Source organism: Chrysochloris asiatica, unplaced genomic scaffold, assembly GCF_000296735.1.
Source record: "Chrysochloris asiatica unplaced genomic scaffold, ChrAsi1.0 scaffold00050, whole genome shotgun sequence".
Lineage (NCBI taxonomy): Eukaryota > Metazoa > Chordata > Mammalia > Afrosoricida > Chrysochloridae > Chrysochloris > Chrysochloris asiatica.
In genome coordinates this window covers 5235428-5255455 of record NW_006408568.1, presented here as the reverse complement: position 1 = coordinate 5255455, position 20028 = coordinate 5235428, and the positions used below count along the sequence as shown (strand labels likewise).

The following is a 20028-nucleotide window of genomic DNA, read 5'->3' as shown; positions in this document are numbered from 1 at the left end:
GATGAATGCAACATCATTTCTCTTCAATTTGTCATTTCTGGCATAGTGAACCATGTGACTGTCAGATTCAAAATGGCCAATACCTATCCATCTCAGCTCACTAACGCCTCAGATATCGATGTTTATACGTTCCATTTCATTTTTGACAACTTCCAATTTTCCCAGATTTGTACTTCATACATTCCATGTTCTAATTTTCAATGGATGTTTACAGCTGTTTCTCTTCATTTTGAGTGTGCCCCATCAGCAAATGAAGGTCCATTGTGCTTTTCACCCACGGGCTTTACTCCATTCACATCATCATGGTCAACTCTACTTTGAGGAGGCAGCTTTTCCTCAGTTGCATTTTGAGTGCCTTCCAACCAGAGGGGATCATTTTCTGGCACTATATCTATGTTTCTCTGTTATTCATAAGGTTTTCAGTGACTAAATATTCGGAAGTAGTTTGTCACTCCTTCTTCCTAGTCTGTCTCCTTGTGGAAGCTCATCTGAAATCTGTCCACCATGGGTGACCCAGCTGGTATTTAAAATACCAGTGGCATAGCTTTCAGAATGAGAGCAACTCACAAGCCACCACAATATGACAAACTGATAGAGGAGTGGTGGGCTACAGTACTAGGCTACCAAAACTGTTGGTAGCTACTAGGCTATCAACAAAAAGTCAGTGGTTTAAGCCCACCAATTGCTCTGCAGGAGAACGATATGGCAGTCTGTTGCCATAAAGATTTACAACCTTGAAAAACTCTGGGGAAGTTCTACTTGGTCTATAGGGTTGTTTAGACGTCAGAAGCAACTTGAGGGCAGTGAGTTTGATTTTAGTTTTCGGTTAGAACACCTTCAATAATAGACAACTTGCTGTCTCTCTAAGCAGTTCTGTCATCTTGGACTGCTCCAGCAGATTGAAATCTCTCTTTCCATGGACTAGGCCCTCCCCATAAAAGCCTTACATGTATTTTGGAACAGTATCAAGACCCAGAAATGATCTTGGATTAGGCTAAATCTCTTTATTTTCTCTAACATACGGATTATTTTTTTGCACAGGGATAGGGTTGGGGGGCTCAGGAAATGGTTCTTTCACTAATTTATTCACTCTTCTCTGCAATTATAGGCTCTATAGCTTGTCTTTCTTGAGCATGAAGCCCCAAACTGAATGTCCACTGTATAAATTCGGTGAATGCAGATTAGAGCTGAGCTGTTGCCTCCCTTATTTTAGATGATGCACAGTCATTCGGGAAGTTTAAGACTGCATTGGGAGGGTGGTGGTTCTGATGGGTAAGCACTTGACTGTGAACCGTAAAGTGGGTGGTTCAAGTTCACCAGCTGCTCCTCTGGAGAAAGATAAGGCTTTCTACTCCCACAAAGATTTACAGCCTCACAAACCCTATGCAGGATAGTGATGAGTCAGAAACAACTCAACAACTTAACAACAAGACCAAATTAACTATTCTCATCAGACATTTCATAGTTGACAAATGCGGAACCTATTTATCAACAAAAACCTCTACATCTTATGTCTGTGTGAGTATTGTTGTTTTTAAAGATGGTGCTACTGAATCATACCTCCCTTCTGTTTCTGCCATTGGGTTTTTCGACACAAGAGCAACATCTGAATCAAACATAATTTTGCTAGATTCAGTTCCTATTTCCAGCCTGTCACTATCTTACTGGATCCCAGTTGGTAACACAATACTCAGTGACATTCCAAGTTTTGTTGATATTTGAAATTTTCAATCACAATGCAAGCTAAATACTGTATGGTGTCAATTCTGATGATATAAGTCATCTGAAAGTGATTTAGAAAATTATAAACTATCAATTTCTACTTTGATTGTATTATTGTCAGACTGTACACTAGTAAGGCAAGGCATTTATTTTTTGATTCTATTAACGTTCTCTTTGTAACCAAAAGCATGGTCAATTTTGCATAACTTCTATGAGAAGAACTTATACAGTACTTGTAAGCTACATAATTCTACATGCATCTCTTTAATTAAGCTTGCTAATTGACAGTTTCAATAATTTATAAGCTTAATTTGCTTTTTGCCTGACTAATGTATCAGATTCTGAGATAAATCTGCTAAAGTCTTCTAGTAAGATCTTTGTTTTTTATCAAATTACTTTGTTTTTCTAAAAGACTTGTGTATTTTACTGCTATATTATTTGGTGCATACAGGTTTATATCTGTTGTATCTGATTTAAGACCCACCCACTCACTGCTGTTGATTAATTCCATCTTAGAGCAACCCTATAGGACGGAGTATAACTGTCCCATAGGTCTCCAAGACTGAAATCTTTATGGAAGGGACACAGGCAGCCATGTTTCTTCCATAAAGCATCTGGTGAGCTTGAACCACTGACCTGTCGTTAACAACCAAGCACTTAACCACTGTCCCTCCAGGGCACCATCTCTTGCTTTTCTTTTATTTCTACAAAATAGTTTGCCTTATCTTCCTTTATGTCTGTCAATGGTAAATCTGTTGAATAAGACAAGACCAATAACCCATAGCAGACTGGTTAGAGAGCTCTCTGGGCTATTAAGTCATAATATTTGGGTATAACTATTGCATCTATCTTCTATTAAATATTCTCAGACATCTGCACGGTTGTACCTATTGAATCCTTCCATTCTCTTGTATTTCTCCTCAGTCATTTTGAACTGCAAGGGAAGGGGGATACAGAGAAGAGGTAGATGAAAAAGAAGAGAGATGAAGAGACATGAGGTCTCAGTGGAAAAGAGGGGCAAATAAGTCAGTCACACTTAGCAATAGTCAGAAACACTATCACCTCCCTTCTCCTTTCTTTCCCTGTGATGGCTACATAGCGCTTCTTGCACATTCTAGGGTAATGTAGGTTATAATCTCCCTGTGGACACAGATATGGATGACTCAGAGTTTTCCAGACCCAGAAGATCTAGGTTCAAATGTTGGCTCTGATATTTACAAGCCTTGGACAAGTCACATTACTTCAGAAAACCTATGGTTTTCTATATTTGAGAAATCAGGATGGTAATTTTAAGAGTAAGTTGGGATTAAATAACATAATGCATGTAAAAGTATAGTAGATAGTTGTTGTTAAGTGCCTTTGAGTCAGTTCCAACTGATAGCCACACTGTATAGGGTTTCCAAAGAGTGTCTAATGGGTTTGAACCACTGTCTTTTTAGTTAGCAGTCCAATGTTATCCTATAGCACCACACCAGGACTCCATCATAACTGGTTTTTATTGTAAAGTGCTGTCAAGCTGGTTCTGACTCATAATGACCTTGTACAGAGTTTCTGAAGAGTGGCTGGTGAGTTTGAAACACTGACCTTTTAGTCTAGTGCTTATCTTACAGTGCCATAACAGGACTCCACAGTAGGTAGTTGCTTTGGTTGTTGTTAAGTGGTTTCAACTCATAGCCACCTTGTACAGGGTTTCTGAGGAGTGACTAGTGGGTTTGAACTGTTGACCTTGTGGTTCAGAGTCCAATGCTCATCCTATAATGCCACACCAGAAGTCCACAGTAGGTAGTGGTAGTGGTTATGTACTGTGGAGTTGGTTCCAACTCATAGTGACCCCATACAGGGTTTCCGAAGCTGTAAATCTTTATGGGGGCAGAAAGCCTCATCTTTCTCCCACATAACAGCGAAGAACAGAAAGCCTCATCTTTCTCCCGTGGAGCACCTGGTAAATTTGAACTGCTGACCTTGTGGTTAGCAGCTCAGTTCACAATGCACTACGCTACCAGTGCTCCTAGTTATAGTAGGTAATAGATAGAATGCATTTCATAAATGTTAATTAAATGAGTTTTCTGTTATTATCCAGAGGTCTATGAACCCCATTTTTTTAAACCACTGTTCTGTAATTCCTTTAGAGATTAATCAAGGGGCAAATGCAAGCTGGAGGTAAATCACTGGGCAGCTGACAGCATGTGAAGCGATGGAGAAACACTAAGGGGGACAAAACCCTGAGGTAGCTCAGTACAGAACATTACATTTAGAAGAGGAGACCTATAACATCACCATCAGCATTAGAGAGTGTTAGTTAGGTTCTTCTTAAAGTATCTTTGGGTAAAATAAGTTTGATTAAGTTAAGTTCTCTGCATACTAGGAATTTAGCATCAAAGAGCACCAAGTCCAGTGCTAAAGTGGAGAGTTTAGGAACAGATTGAAGAAGCCAAGCCCCATGAAGCTGGGCCCCTTCCTGGACTCTGACCCTGGTAGTAATGATGTGACCTCAGAGCCCTGGCTGAAGGGAAGGAGAGGGAGCTGTCTACTCTGGTGATGAGAAGATGGTAGAATTATCCAGGGAAAGGCTAAGAAAAGCTGAATCCAGGAAAGGAAGGCTTTCAGCAGCTGAAGGATAAGTTATATACTGAAGATGATATAAAAGCAGTGATGGATTTGGAAGTACGAGTCTTATGATTAACTGGGATGAAAAATCCAGGTTCAGCCCTGTAGATAAAATGTCACCCAGTATGTTTGACTGTAGTAAACACCTTCTCTTTAAAAGATGACCTTATGTGTGCAGATGAATGTCTGGGTATGTGTGTGGGGTAGGGTGCTGAGGAGCCGGTGATAGGATGAAGATGGAATATGTGGGAAGGAAGGCTAGTGTAATAGTGATTCAAGTGTAAATACAAGTCCTAGGATCTGAGAGGCCTTTACAGGTAATTTTCAGGGAAGTGGAAGATGTGATGTAGTTAGCAATAACTTACCTTGCCAGCCTCCCACAGGAACTGTGAAAATTAATTAACCTTCACAAAGTACTCTGCACACTGAGAGATAAGGCGCTACCCTGGAGAAGAATGAATACCAGATACCACTGGGGTTTCACTAATGGCCTAGAGGCCAAGGCCTTCCAGCTATGGAATACTGCTTGCAGTTCACTCTCTCCTTTGCCTTCACTTAGGAATAAAATTGATTGGAACTTCAGGGGTCCTTATAAAGTCATCTGGTTTACTCTGAGGTTCTAGGCAGGAGTGTGTTGAAACCATGCCAGGAAAAAAAGCGTCTTCTTCCTTTCCCAAATGAAGGTGGATAGCTTTGACCTTGGACAGAAGAAATGGCAAATCTCTACATTTCAGATAAATTTCAGAGGTTGAAATTTAAGACACAGCTTCAGAAGTGGCCCCTGGCCTTGGAGAGTAATCATTCTGATTTCAGAAGGTAAATTTGACCAATTCTGGGGCAGTGAGCCTAGCTTTGCCAAGTGGATGAAGACACTCCAGTCTGCCAGCAAGCCATCTACTGAAGGGGTCTGCTGTCTTGAGCAGGTGTCCGGGTTCTGCTGCCTCTCATTGCCCCTCCCCATTTCTGGTGTTACAGCTGTCTCCTGGGTCTAGGTGGTTCCCAATACAGGGATCCTGGGTCCAAAGGATGCATTACTCTCCTGTCTCCTCTTGTTGGTAGGAAGGTTCCCCTATCTAAAGGTTTGACTCAAGCAAGGGTGTGACTTCAGTGAGATGGTGAATGATGACAAGGGTGGTGACTTGAATCCCACACACTGTCATGTAAGGCAGTGACTTACTTCCCACCCTAATCCTAATTCATTGACATAACAGACTGTTCACTCCAAAATGGGACTGTAACCACAGCTATTGCTGTTGTGGCTAAGTACTGTTGAGTCGATTCCAACTCATAGCGACCCTATATAGGTATTTCATGGAGAGGATGGTGGGTTTGAACCACCAACCTTGCTTGTGGTTAATAGACCAGTGTTGATCCTACAGTGCCACACCAGGACTCCAGAAGCTAGGATTTATATCATGTCACAATATGGAGGATAATTATATCGGATCACAAATTAAAGGACAACCACACAATACTGGGAATCATGACCTAGCCATGTTGATGGACATTTTGGGAGAGACGCAATTCAATCCATAACATTTCGCCCTTAGTCCCATCCAATCATTGAATGGGAGTCTCAAAGACTATGTCTACAAGGTCCATGTTAAGTAATTCATTGCACTGCTGTAGTGGACAGGGAATGGGGCTTACTGGCTGTGCTGCTGGGGCAGGAGAGGAGTAAGATACCCGGAAGGGTTTCAGGTTACGAGGTTGTCTATCCGGTGTCCCTCAGTGCACTGAACGTAGGCTGGAAAAGATACCTTGTCTGTGATTTGTCAGAGAAGAAACTGAAAGCTCAACGTCAGCCAGCTTTGTGCTTGAGATGAGAATGGTGAAGGATTTAGACTCACCACTGCCCCCTGCCAACTCCTTTGGGCAGCGGCAGTCTCTGGACAGCAAAGAGAATCATACTAGAAAACCGGAGTTCCCCTGAAACTAGTCTCTGTCTTTCTATCACTCCCTCTCTCTTTCCCTTCTCACTCACACACCCACACATACAAAAACACACACATGTACACAATTGGAGTAGGGCAGAATGAAAAGGAAACAAGAGTTTGTAGAAATTTCTGCAAAGTCTGTGAAATCACCAATTGGATTTTCAAGATGGATGGTTCCTCCCTAATTAGATTCTGTTGCCTTGTATAAACCAACTTTGCAGCTTTATCCCATCCTGTAAAGCAAACCATTTTTCATTAGTCAGGTTAACACATAATGCCCCTGGTGTACCTAGAGTGCAAACAATTCTCACCTCTCAATTTGCTTTCAGGCAACGTTAACAATATAGTTCTGCCTCAGGTAATAATACAACCAATAAAAAACCCATGGCCTGATTAAACCATTGCCTCATCACATACAGCTCTCCCAGAGAACTTCTTATCTTCACTCTAAAACCAGGATTAAAATTATGTGTTGTAAGGACTCCCTGGGGGTTACCTTTTGTAGGCGGATAGACACATATTCTGGAAGAACAGGCTAATAAAGCAGTACTTCTTAAAGTGGAGTCTATGAACTGCCCCTGGGAAGTGCGTTAAAATGCAGATTCTTGGGTCCCCTGCCCCTAGACATACTGATTTAGATTCTCTAGGGCCCTGTTGACACGGTGTATTAACCATGGAACTGCTAACTACAAGGTCGGTGGTTCCAACCCACCAGCTGTTTCCCTGGAGAAAGATGTGGCTGGCTGTTTGCTTTCACAAAGATTTACAGTTTGGGAAATGTGGTTGTCATGAGTAGGAATTGAATTTGGTTTGGTTTTGGGAGTTGTTGTTGTTGTTGTTAAGTGCCGTCGAGTCGGTTCCGACCCATAGCGACCCTGTACAGGGTTTCCGAGGGTGTAAATCTTTACGGGAGTAGAAAGCCTCATCTTTCTCCCGCGGAGCAGCTGGTAGTTTCGAACTGTTGACCTTAAGGTTCGCAGCCCGATTCGTAACCACTATGCTACCTTTTACATTGGGTTCTCCAGAGATTCTAGAGCCATGTGCAACATAGGGCTACCTGCCAAGTATTTCGTTGTTGTTAAGTGTGGTTGAGTCGGTTCTGACTCAGCCACCCTGTGTAGGGTTTCCAAGGAGTGGCGGGTGAGTTTGAATCTTGTGGTCCAGTGCTTATCCTACAGTGCCATACCAGGACTCCTGTATAAGATGCTTTATGTGCTGCCCTGGAAGTGCAAACAGTTAACGTGCTTTCTAAACAAAAAACTTGGAAGTTTGAGTCCACCCAGAGGCACCTTGGAAGAAATGCCTGGCAACATACTTCTGAAAAATCAGTCATTGAAAATCCTATGGAGCACAGTTCTGCTCTGACACACCTGGGGTCACCATGAGTCAGCATCAACTTAATGCCAGCCAGGTGCTTGCTGCCCTACCTGGAGTTAAGGCAAAAGAAATAAGGATTTCCCTTCACAATCCTAGCAAAGGTTGCAGGTTCCTTGAAGTACCACACTTCCGATTTGGGGCTATTGAGGAATCTTGCGTGCAGTATAACTGGATGTCTAGAAAGCAGCCCCAGTCCCATGGGGCAAGGTGAAGAGCAAGGTCAGGAGCAACTAGTTATAGTCCAGTTCCTCTGTTGAACTTCCAGAATGATTTATGCTCCTTCACAATTGACCAATTCTTCGGTTTGTGTTGAGTGCCAAGTGTCATAGGAGGGCTGTCTGTCAAACTGTAAGACACAGTCCTTCCTGAATGGACAGTCCACTGACACTGCTCTAGGCACTGGCTGGGCAGGGGCTGCAACTTAAGGGCCCCCCTAGATCCAAAGAAACTGCTTATAACCCACTGCCATGGGGCAAGGCAAAACTGTGCAGATAAAGATCTGATTCCAAAGTGATCGTGAGGCATGAGAGAGTGTTTCTCAGCTTGTCAAGGCCAAGCGGGGTCCACTAATGATGCATTTCCAGGTGCCTGAGCCAGCAGGGAGAGCACAGCGCAGTGATCAGCCTTTGAGCTGGAAAACATTCTTCTTTAGAGACTCAAAGAACTCTATAGACTTCGTCTAAATCATCCTTAGCCCCAGCCTGGGGCTAGGTTCTGGCTAGGTTATAGAATCTAGCAAGGCCAATTCATCCAGCAGAATCCAAATCTGGTCAAAAGTCAGAAATCCTTTGAGATTCTGAGGCCTCCATCCCAGGCCCAGCCAGTGGAACTCCTGGGTTGGGGTCTGGGCATCTCCCAGTGATTCTGATGAAAGGTCTGTGTCTGTTGTTGTCTTCAGACAACATTGTTCTGCATCTCCTTCAGATTGCACAAATTCTTCTTTTTTATCCAGAGAAAGATAAATATGAAGTATTCTTTCCTTAGCACAGAAGTCCCTAATTCTTTCTGATGGCCAAAAATCCTGCCTCGTATCTAAACTCAATCTCTCATGCTAACTGTGAACTCCTCTAAACTTCTTCTTGGTGGCTGCACAGGAGAGCTGCTCAGTTGCAGTCGAATCCCCACTTCCTGGGAAAGATATGAAGGCACAGATAGGGAGTATACCTCACTCTGGAAGTTCAACAGAGGAACTGGGCTTTAGCCAGTTGTTCCTGCATTTGACCTTGCCCCATGGGGCAGGGGCTGCTTTCTAGACACCCAGTTATATTGTACCCAGAATTCCTCAAGAGACCCAAATGAGGTATTTCCTCCATATTGGTCCAAAAAGGATAAGGAATGGAATTCTCCAGAATTGCCTCTTCCTTCCAGCCTCAATATTCAGGGAAATGAAACAACCACAGAATCCATCATGGCAGTATGGTAAGGAGGTTGCTGGGTCATATCTGACCGTGGCCCAGAACACACTAAGGTTGGGTTTGCTAATGTCAGCTATCAAGAGCTTTCCCCAAACACTCAGCCCATCTCTGCTGCATCCTCCTTCTACCTAGAGTGTGTGTGTGTAGGGGGGTAGGGGGGTGGGGGTGGAGGGTAGGAGTAGGGGATGGAGTAAGGGGGAAATATGACTCTGCAGAGGACACTTCCTGCAGCAAGACTGGTGACCCATGAAGATCAGGGCTCCACTTGGAAATCTGGGGACAGGAAGTCTGTATCTTACCTGATTTGATTAAGGCTTCCCAGGTGACAGTCCCATTTGCTTTGGACCCAGAGGGAGAAAGAAGCCAGGAAAGTGGTTGGAAAGAGTAGGAGGAAGCTAACAATGGCAGCATGTTTAACAGCACGGGAGTTTTCTGGTTGACTTTGTGGCAGCTTCATTTCCCAGTGAATTGTTATGGGTATAAAAGCTCTGCCTCCCCAGTGTGATCGTAAACTCTCAAGGACAGGGACTGTGTGTCCTGTCTGCTGAGCTCCGTGCTGCACATAGTAGGTGATTGGTCAACATTAGCTACTAGTAACACATGGATTGTGTTCCCCTGATGTTTAGTCTCGGGCTAGACACACAGCAGTGATGACTTCTGGGACAGGTACTTGCTTCACAGATGGAGCTGAAATGTCACAGCTTATATGACAATCAAGCTTGTGGAGGAACCTGAGAGACATTCTGTTCTCAGGAGTCCTCCAAACTGAATTTCACGTTAGGCCAGCTTCCTCCCTCTGCCTTCAGGAAAGCCTACATGACAGGCCCCTCCCACAAACTTGCTCAAACCTTCAAACTCACTTTCTCTAAGATGTCCCACAGTCACTTAGCTTCACCTTGAGTCATTTGCAAAGATCATAATCCCATTTAAACATTCTAGAGCCCATAGCTCTAGAATCCCTAGTGGTGTTAAAGGAGCTCTGGTGGTGCTGTGGGTTAAGCATTGGGCTGCTAACTGAAAGCTTGTAGGTTCAAACCCACTAGTGGCTCTTTGGGAGACAGATGAGGCTGCCTGCTCTTGTAAATATTTACAGTGTTGGAAATCCTAAGCAGCAGTTCTACTCTGTCCTATGGAGTCGTTGTGAGTCAGAATTGACTTGATGGCACTGGGTTTGGGGGTATTAGGGAGTGGTGCAAAAGTTAAATTCTTGGCTGCTAAATAAAATCTCGGTGGTTCAAAACCACCAGCTGCTCTGCAGGAGAAAATACCCAGAAATCTGCTCCAGTAAAGATGATATCCTAAGGAATCCTACAGGGGCAGTTCTATAATGTTGTTTAGGGTCACTGTGAGTTGGAATGGAATTGATCTAAGGGCACACAATAAAATCAACAACAGAGTCTACAGGACTTGCCACTTTCTTGTTAGATTTCTGATCTATATGGGGCCCTTAAAGGTCATCTGGTCCAGAAGCAAATGGTGAACTCTATGCAGTGGGTCGCAGAGTATGACTAATATTTAACTTTTTGATAGAATAGAAGAGAATCTGATAATACAAAAGATCAGAGAGGTTCCCATTGAAGAAGGATGAGTCCTATTTCATGAAACTTTTGGTTCTGATATTGTTTTGTGCTTGTTGTTAGGTGCCTTTGAGTTGGCACCGACCCCTGCGCACAACAGAAAGACCACCACCACCCAGTCCTGCACCATCTTCACAGTTGTTGCTATGCCTGAGCTCCTTACCACTGTGCCAATACATCTCAGTGGGGGGTGGGGGTCTCCCTCTTTTTTGCTGACTCTCCATTTTACCAAGCATAATGTCCTTCTTCCACGGCTAGTCAGTGATACACACTCATAAGTGTATGGGGGTTGCAAAGTAAGATGCATTTCTGCCAATGAGTTGCAATCACACAAAATTTGAAAGACACTGATCCAGTTTTCCCAGGAAACTGATGCCCTGAGAGGTAAAGCAAGTTGCCAGAGTTCCCACAGCTGTATGTGGCTATGCCTGAGCAAGAACTCAGGTTCCTCCTGATTCCAACTGCGCGCTTTGCTTACAATAGATGCTAGCTCAATGCTTTGCACCCAGAGAACACCATCAAATGGGATCAGTCAGAGAGCTTAGTGACGCTCCAAGCCCACCAGAGCTCCCCCACTAGGAGTGGGTGTTGATTAGCTGAGCCCAGGGGAAGGTGTAGCTGGCAGGCATAACGACTGAGCATGGGCAGGGAAGGGCTGGGGACCTTTGGTTGAGCTAGTTTTGTAGCAGCCAAGAGTGGTTTTGACTTTCATCTCAAGACCTTTTAGAACAATCACTAAATTAGTACAAAAGTACTAATAGGGGCCACCTGCAGATGGGCATCAGGACTGAGAAGCTGTTCTTGTCTCTCTCTGCAGGAGTGTGGACCAGGCAGAGAAGATTCTGAGCCATGATTGGGTAGTGTCTGCCCATACTCTTCTCAGAGACCATATTAGTAACCCCCTTTCTGGAAGTTGCCATCTGACTTCCAGGGCTCCTCCAGGCAAAAAACACTGAGGTTGTTGGGGAGTGAGGGACATAAATGAATCTGGTTCTCTTATTTTATAGATGAGAAAACCAAGGCTCAGAGAGGTCAATAAACGTAAGCAAGGTCACAGGGCTAGCTGGTTCAAACCTAGGTCTTGTAGGTCTCTCCCTCCTCCCTCCAATTCTCAGATCCATATGGGAAGCTACAGACATCTTGTAAAAATGCAGATTCAGCAGGACTGGGGAAGACCTAAGATTCTATAATTCTAAGAAGTTTCCAGGTGATGCCGAAGTTGTTGGTCCATAGACCACACTTTGAATAGCAGGGCTCTACACTACACTGTCTGGAAGGCTAAAGGGATCCTTCAATTTCACCTTTAATAATATCAAGGCTCAAATTCTCCACTACAGCTAGGCAAATTCTCTCAGAATGACAAGCATGCTTATTTAGAACAATAAAAACTGATGTTAACAGTCGTTGAGCACTTATGTGCCAGTGGCATCCCAACTACTCCCTGTGTTATGTGACTTAATCTGTAATCACGCTTAGGTAGATACTCTCACACCCCAACTTCACAGTTAAGAGAGCTGAGACCCAGAGAGGTTAGGTAGCTTGGTCTAGCCTGGTTCCATCTGACTCCACAACTTAATCTGCTAAAGGGCACACAGAGGTGTATTACTCTGCTAAAAAGGATTCATGGTGGTGCAGTGATTAAGCACTCAGCTGCTAACCAAATGGTCAGTGGTTCAAGCCCACCAGCAGTTTTCCCAGAGACAGCTAAGGCAGCCTTCCAAACTGCACAGCTTTGGAGACACCATGGGACAGTTTTACTCTGTCCTATAAGGAGCTCTGGTAGTGTAGTGGTTACGGATCGGGCTGCTAACCTCAAAGTCAGCAGTTCAAAACTACCAGCTGTTCCAAGGGAGAAAGATGAGGCTTTCTGCTCCTGTAAAGATTTACAGCCTCGGAAACCCTGCACAGGGTCGCTATGAATAGGAACTGACTCCACAGCACCCCACCATCACCACCATCATAGGGTTGCAATCAATCGGACAGCAATAGGGTTGGTTTGGTTTGACTCAATCCTCCTTCTTAAACCTTGGGAATTCGGAATTCCTCTCTCTTAGAATACCCTCGGGGCAGTTCTCTTCTGACCTATAGGGCTACTAGGAACTGGAACCAACTCCTTGGCACTCAACAACAAAACACTCTTAACACTCCTCAAGTCAAACCATGGTTCCCTCAGAGCACTTTTTGGATACAATGTCCCCATAATGCAGGATCCTGAAGGTCTGATTTTTCTAGGCATATGTACACCCCAAAGAAATCAGGTAGTGCAACAGTTAAGTGCTCAGCTGCTAACCAAAAGGCTGAGAGTTCAAATCCACCCAGACGCTTTGTAGGAGAAAGATTTGGAGATCTGCATATGTGGAGATTGCAGCCAAAAAAACCCGATGGGCTGTTACATGGGGCTACTTGGAGTCGAACATCAACTAAACAGCATCTAATAACAACACACTGTATATACCCAATGACCACTGACAAGTATTTGTAGCGCTGATGTTGAGGAGGCACGAAATGAAAAAGACTGGGGTCCTGGGGAATGTGGAGAGAGCTGTGATCCGTTCTTTTTAAACTATGGGCTTGTATGGCTTTTCTAAGACCATTTCAGTATAAACTGAAACATTTACACCCCCCAGAAGGCAGCGCTGGGTCCCACAGAGTTTGGTTGGGAAGCATCTGAAGGAAGGAGAAAGTGATCTGTGGAATCTCATAGGCATGGCATTCATTGTTAGGAACAGAGTGTGAATGCACGGAGGAGGCACGAAAGGAAGGACCACCTCCATGTGTTTCCAAGCTCTACCCAAACCCAGCTCTGAGCGTTGGCCTTACTTTCAGGGTTATGCTGAAAGGGCTGACCTAAATTACACCACATCTAATTCCATGTTTACAGAATGAAAGCCCATTGTTGTCAATATACACTAAATGACTGGGAACAAGCACAGTGCCCCTAATGGCACCTTCATTCTCCTAAGAGGACTAGTGTCTAATAGACTTGCGTAGCATTATAGATAAGCTTGCAGGCACTGGCTCTGGTTCAGGTCTTGAGAAGTTCTTCAGGTGTCCTTGTTTAACTTGCCCAGGGAATAAGGAATCCTAGGACTCACTAAGTATTAGAAGAGGGTTGGTGATGAAGAGGGTAGAAGAGATGTGAAAGTATGTGGGAGAGAGAAGACATTAAATGAGTAGGTCTATGAACCACCTCATGGAAGTCCACCTATGTCAAAGTGAAGCTGATCTGGAATTGGGAGACAGGACCAATATGCTGGGGTCTTACTGCCCAGAGATGGGGATCATGGTATACCTCCAGGTTTCAGGTATCAGCCTATCTCATTATGAATCCTGGCTCTACCACTTTCAAGCTGCGTAACCTGATGTAAGTTACTTAACCTTTCAGCGTCTTGAGTTCTTCATCTGTAAAACATGCCTACCTCAGAGAGTTGCTGTGAAAATTAAAGGAGCTAGTGTAGATACAAGGAGCACAGTGGCTTTGTAGATAAGCACTAGGCTGTGAACCACAAGGTCAATGGTTCAATCCCACTAGCCACTTCAAGGGAGAAAGATGAGGCTTTCTGCTTCTGCAAAGATTTACAGCCTTGAACACCTTATACAGGGTCATTATGAGTCAGTACCAACTCAACAGCACTTAACAATAATAGCCACAACCGTTTAGATGCAATAGTTAGAATAGTGCTTAACATACATTAAGTGGGTAATAGATATGAATGAAGGCTTTAAAAATATGATCACAGTCAGAGGGCCCAGCCTATGTAGATATCATGGAATCTTTCAGTGGAAGATATAAGAAGCCACACTTTATATTACTATTTTTCATGCACATATATACAAAACAAAACAGAAAAACAGGTGAAATTGGACACCTACTTTTTCAGGGCACATTCCAGTTCGTTCTTCTCCTCATGGGCTTCTTGGAGCTGAGAGAAGACCCTGGTCAGGAAATCCTCAAAGTTGGACAGTAAGTGAGGCTCATCCTTCTTCAGCTGCAGCCAAAGTTGCTTGACATCAGTTTCACTGCCAGAAATGAAGGGACGTTAGCGTGAACAGGTGGGAGCCAGGGAAAGGCTTTATGGGAAGCACAGGGCTTCCTGAGTGTGAAATTGACACACAGGACCAACATCATCATCACCATTAATGACTATTAGCCCTGGTATAGGATGAGCACTGGACTGCTAACCACAAGGTCAGCAATTCAAACTCACCAGCAGCTCTCAGAAACTCTGTACGGGGCCATTATGAGTTAGAAACAGCTCCACAGCTCACAGCAACAACAACAGTGACACCATCACCACCATCATGATGATTTGCTGTGGTTAGGTGACTCAAGTTGACCTGTGCACAATGGAACGAAATGCCGCCTGGCCCTGCACCATCCCTGTGATTGGTTGTGGATCGGACTATTGTGAGCCATAGGGCTTTCATGGACTGATTTTTGGAACTAGATCACCAAGCCTGCCTTCCTGTCTTCATCTGGAAGCTCTACTGAAACCTGTTTGGCATCAGAGCAGCATACAAACCTTCACTGACAGACAGAAGGTAGCTGTACTTGAGAGGCATTGGGCTGGAATCAAACCTAGGTCTCATGCATGGAAGGCAAGAATTCCACCATTGAGCCACCACCACTGTCATCATAACATTGTTGTTGTTTAGTGCTGCTGAGTTGATTCTGACTCATAGCGACCCTGCACATAGTTTCCGAGGAGCAGCTGGTAGATTTGAACTGCTGACCTCATGGTCCAGTGATTATCCCACAGCGCCACTTTTACCCCCCACCTTCCCCACTTATATATGTGGAGACAGGGAGGAAGAGAGGTAAAACGACCTATCAGAAATCACTCAGCTGGTAAGAGAGGGAGTCAGGAGTCAGCTTCAAGGTGGTCTGTAACCACATGCATCTTTCAGAGTTGCTCTTTCCTTTCTTTTCTTTCACCTATCAGTCACTCCCTTTGCCACTAGGCTTCTCTGGGGCACTACATAGTCTCCTCCATCAGCAATCATCATTCTCTAAGGCAACACTTCGCTGGTGTCTCTCACGATGGGTCACGGCACCAAGGATGCACAGAGACGTCCATAAGAGCATCTCTAGTGGGACCCTACTCAGAGAAGCAGTGACACCAGAGACAGGGGCAGAGATGATGATGTGGAGAGGTGGAGCAGCTGGAGACTTTAGATCCAGAGAGGGACTGGGGTGCAGGCTTGTAGTGTATATATACCCTTTGGTTGGTTGATGATGCATGGAGAGGATTGTAACCATAGCAATGAAACAATATACGATAGAATGAATGTAATACTAATGTTCTCCCATGTAAACTATCACATAATTCACAATAAAACATTAAAAAAAAAGAGCATCTCTAAGTGCCAGGAGAAGAGAGGAGGATGGGACTTCAAACATGTGAGGACAGGCTCTGTGGAGCTAAAGGACAGAGTTTGTCACTCCCAGAAATAGTGGTCCTGACTGCTGAGAGGTAAAGATGTGCCAGCTGATGAACCTCAGTAAGCAATTGTCACTGCAGGGAGTGGAATAAACTATGCAGCACCCCACGGGGACCTGGTGGCAAAGGGAATGATTGACAGGTAAAATGAAAGGTAGAGCAAGTCTGAAAGACATATGTGCACACAGAGAAGGACAAGCAGAGATGGAAGCAGGCAAAGAGGAAGAGACACAGGGTAACATGAATGAAACAAGCCCCAGAGACAAGCACACTGGGACACATGTGGACACAGCACAAACAGAGGTATACAAGGTCACACTGGTCCCCAAGAGAAGGCACACCAGGCATCCTGTTCTTCCATCTGGAAAAACTCAAGAATCTATAGTCAACCATCCAGTTAGATAAACCTGATTTGTATCCCATCAAATTCTAACGCCTGTATGATCTGAGGGTAGCTAGGACCAAGAATGTTTATAAGAGAACAGAATCATTTGCAGATGTGCAACAAGCACTATATTTAAGACACTTCCCCTCAAAAGTGACATTGATAATGCCATCTTAGCAATGGCTTTGGGACACAAAGGTGAGTATCTACACCCAGCAGAAAAAAGGTCCACTAGGAACTGAATTCCTGCCGCCTGTCTGTCCCTTTGTCTTATTATGGTGGCTTGCACATTGCTGTGATTCTGGAAGCAATGCCATCAGTATTTTAAATACCAGCAGGATCGCCCACAGTGGACAAGGTTCAGATGAGCTTCTAGACGAAGACAAACTAGGAAGAAGGAGAGACGAACTACTTCTGAATATTTAGTCACCGAAAACCTAAAAAAGAGGAAGAACCCCAACTAGATGGGTTGGCACAGTGGCAGTAGCAATGGGTTCAAGCAAAGCAACAATTGTGAGGTAGCACAGGACCGGGCAGTGTTTAATTCTGTGGTGCACAGGGTTGTTATGTGTTGGTGCTGACTCAATGGTACCTAACAACAAACAACAAGAAAATGAACCCACATCTGGTTAGTTATCTGACCATCTATCCAATCATTCTTGCCTCCTTCCCTCCCTCTTGTTTTCTCTGGCCCCATCCTTTCTATCCATTCTTTTCCCAATCCTATTCAAACAGTTCTGATGTGATGCTGACAGGATAATGTACCGGACCACAAGGTTGGTTTGAACCATAAAGTGAGCAGTTCAAATTCACCAGCTGCTCCTGGGAAACCCTATACAGGGTCCCTATGAGTCTAAACTGACTCAATGGCACTTAACAACAACAATAATTCAAATACCTACCTATTCACCTAGATCCTCTATCCATTCATTCATCTATTTAATCAATCAATATGTATTTATTATTATCACTTGAAAATCTAGCCTTGTGCTGGATGATGTGAGGGAGTCTTAGGAATAGGAGAAGGTGGCGTAAGAAGCCTCTCTATTCCCCAGAATACACTCTATTTTCCCCACACAGAACATGTAGTGGCTATGTACTTTATTGTATAAAGTAAAATGGAGCTAGCACAAAGTATTCAGGACTAAAAGGGTCTCAGAGAGACGGCACGATGACCTCCCATCACTGTGGCAGACGGCTCCCGAGAAAGTAAATGCATTATAAAATCAAGGGCCACCTTGTTAGCCTATGTCTGTCTAGTCACATCTGTCAATTTCCCATTAGTCTATTGGGCTAAAGTATCCTCTGAGATGTGTAGGCTCATCTGACTCTCCCAAAGCTCTTTAAACAACTTAATCATGACTGCATTACTTCACCCAGAGAGCTGGAGAAAGGACAAGACTTTTGAGCCCTGATGAAAAATAAGATAAGGTCCACCAAATTTGGTCAAATCACTCAACAAATTAGACTACCAAGAAAGTTTGATGTCTAGCATACTACTTCTGATCCACACTAAGGCTGTCTCTCATGAAATAATATAGATAGGGCTGGGAGGCATTCTGAGGGGTCAGTCAACCCATCTCCTTGTCTCCAAGATCACACACAAAGACCTCAAAAGTCTTCCCGGCCTCTCGATTTCTTGATATGGGTCCATTGGTCATGAATGTCTTCCTCATGTTGTAACTTAAGCCCATTTCCTTTGTGTGTTCTGACTTCAACAAGGAGGGAAATGGTGGGTCGCCATATTCATTTTTATAGACCACTCTTGAAACTCCCCAGAGCCTTTAATTTACAGGACATCTCATTTTGGCTCAGGTATGCACAGACATTTGCCATTGGTCTTTAGAGTAACATCTGGTGAGCTCAGATTTCAGAGTCGGTCAGGAAGATGGCTGCCAGGGAAGTGAGGGGTGGATGGAGAGTCACCTGTGTGCTGTGGCTCACCCACTCTGCTCTCCTCTCTGCTTGTCCAGGAGGATTCAAAGGTTCATTTTCAGTGGTCACTGTGCTCTGGCCTCTTGAAGAAGCTGAATCAGGTGTCTGGCTCACCTGAGCCCTCACCTACACCCTCATGCTGCCCAACCCACACCTGCATCATTGCCTTCTAGTCTGACATTAGCTGCTGTTGCTAATAAGTTTACTTCCTGTCCAGAGCGTCCAGGAGGGGTTTCCTCTGGGTCTTTGTCCCCTTCAAAATTATGGCATCGATTTTGCTAGCCTTTCTTAACCCTGCCACAGTCTACCAATGTTTACTAAAAACTCACAGAGCTGCAGATGCTGCCTTTGGCCTGGGCATTGCTGCAGACCCCTTCTTATTTGGCTTCCTTTCTTCCTTTTTATCATTAGCCACCACAGTCCCTCCTTTTCTTTAGCCATCCCACCCCACACGAAACACACACACAACCCAAGAGCTAACTCAAATCAGCTGCTACCAAGTTAGCCCTGACTCATGGCAACTCCAGGTACATCAGAGTAGAACTGTGCTCCACAGGGTTTACAAGGCCCGATTTTTCTGAGACAGATCACCTGGCCTTCCTTCTGAGGCTCCTCTGGGTGGACTCAAACCTCTAACCTTTTGGCTAGCAGCTGAACATGATAAGCATTTGTACAACCAGGGACTCCACCCAGACTTGTTTCTATTCTTGTGTGGTGTCCAGTATATTCTGAATTATAATGGCCAACTGTGACAGAGGAGAATTGGCCCATAGGGTTTCCTAAGCAGGGTTATTTTGAATGGCAAGTTGACAGTTGAAACTCAATAGTAACTCCTCAGAAATCCTAAATAGGGTCACTGAGTCAGAACTGACTGGACGGGGCACTTAACAACAACAACGTTTATGGGAGCAGATCATCAGGTCTCCTCTCCTGCGGAGTACGGATGAACCACCCACCGACCTTTCAGTTAGCAGCCAAGCACTTAATTACTGTGGTCTTTACCCAAGACCTACCGATCCCGGAATGAAAACGATAAAGGCAATTCGAAAAGAGAATAGAGAATATTACACATTTTTTCCGGCTCATTGTCTGGTTTCCATTAGTTACCACATCACTTTTTTCTTTTTTTCTTTATGCCAGGCCTTAGATCGATGTGTTTCCATATTCTAAAGGATCTTTTGGGGGATGTGGGAAGGATTTTTGAGTAGTATGTTTATGTTTAAACTTCCAGCCATCTAAAAATTTCAGCTGAGCTACTGATCATCCAAGTGGTGGGCTGGTTAAAAACTGACGAATTTCCCGCCTCGGCTTCCTGAACAGGTTTGGTTTGGCTCAGGGATACAATGTGCAGACACTTCCCTGTGAGATGCCTTTGCCAGGAACACACCCACGATGGCAGACGGTAGGGATGCTCTGCAGCTCCAGAGACACACAGTGGGCTCCCAGGGGAGTGAAAATGCTATAAAGATGGTGTGTTAGGGGGCTGAGGGCAAAGCTCCCTGAAAATCCCCCAGAGCATGGCACAGACCTCTGATGTGTGAGCACCCCTTTGGGAAGCAAGGCAGAGCCAAGGGTGGTGAAGACAAGGTAGAGCAGAATGTGAGAAGAGTAGAAGGTGAGGGCAGGTGGATA

The 20028-nt window shown here is 44.4% G+C and overlaps 1 protein-coding gene across 1 annotated transcript in view; it reads right to left on the bottom strand.

Moving 5' to 3' along the window:
- EFCAB4B (EF-hand calcium binding domain 4B) overlaps positions 1–20028 on the bottom strand; it is a 141429-nt gene that overhangs the window by 107540 nt on the left and 13861 nt on the right. Inside the window, exon 4 of the mRNA XM_006862681.1 lies at positions 14509–14655. Coding sequence (XP_006862743.1) covers positions 14509–14655 — 147 coding nt within the window. The remainder of the gene's footprint in view (positions 1–14508; positions 14656–20028) is intronic.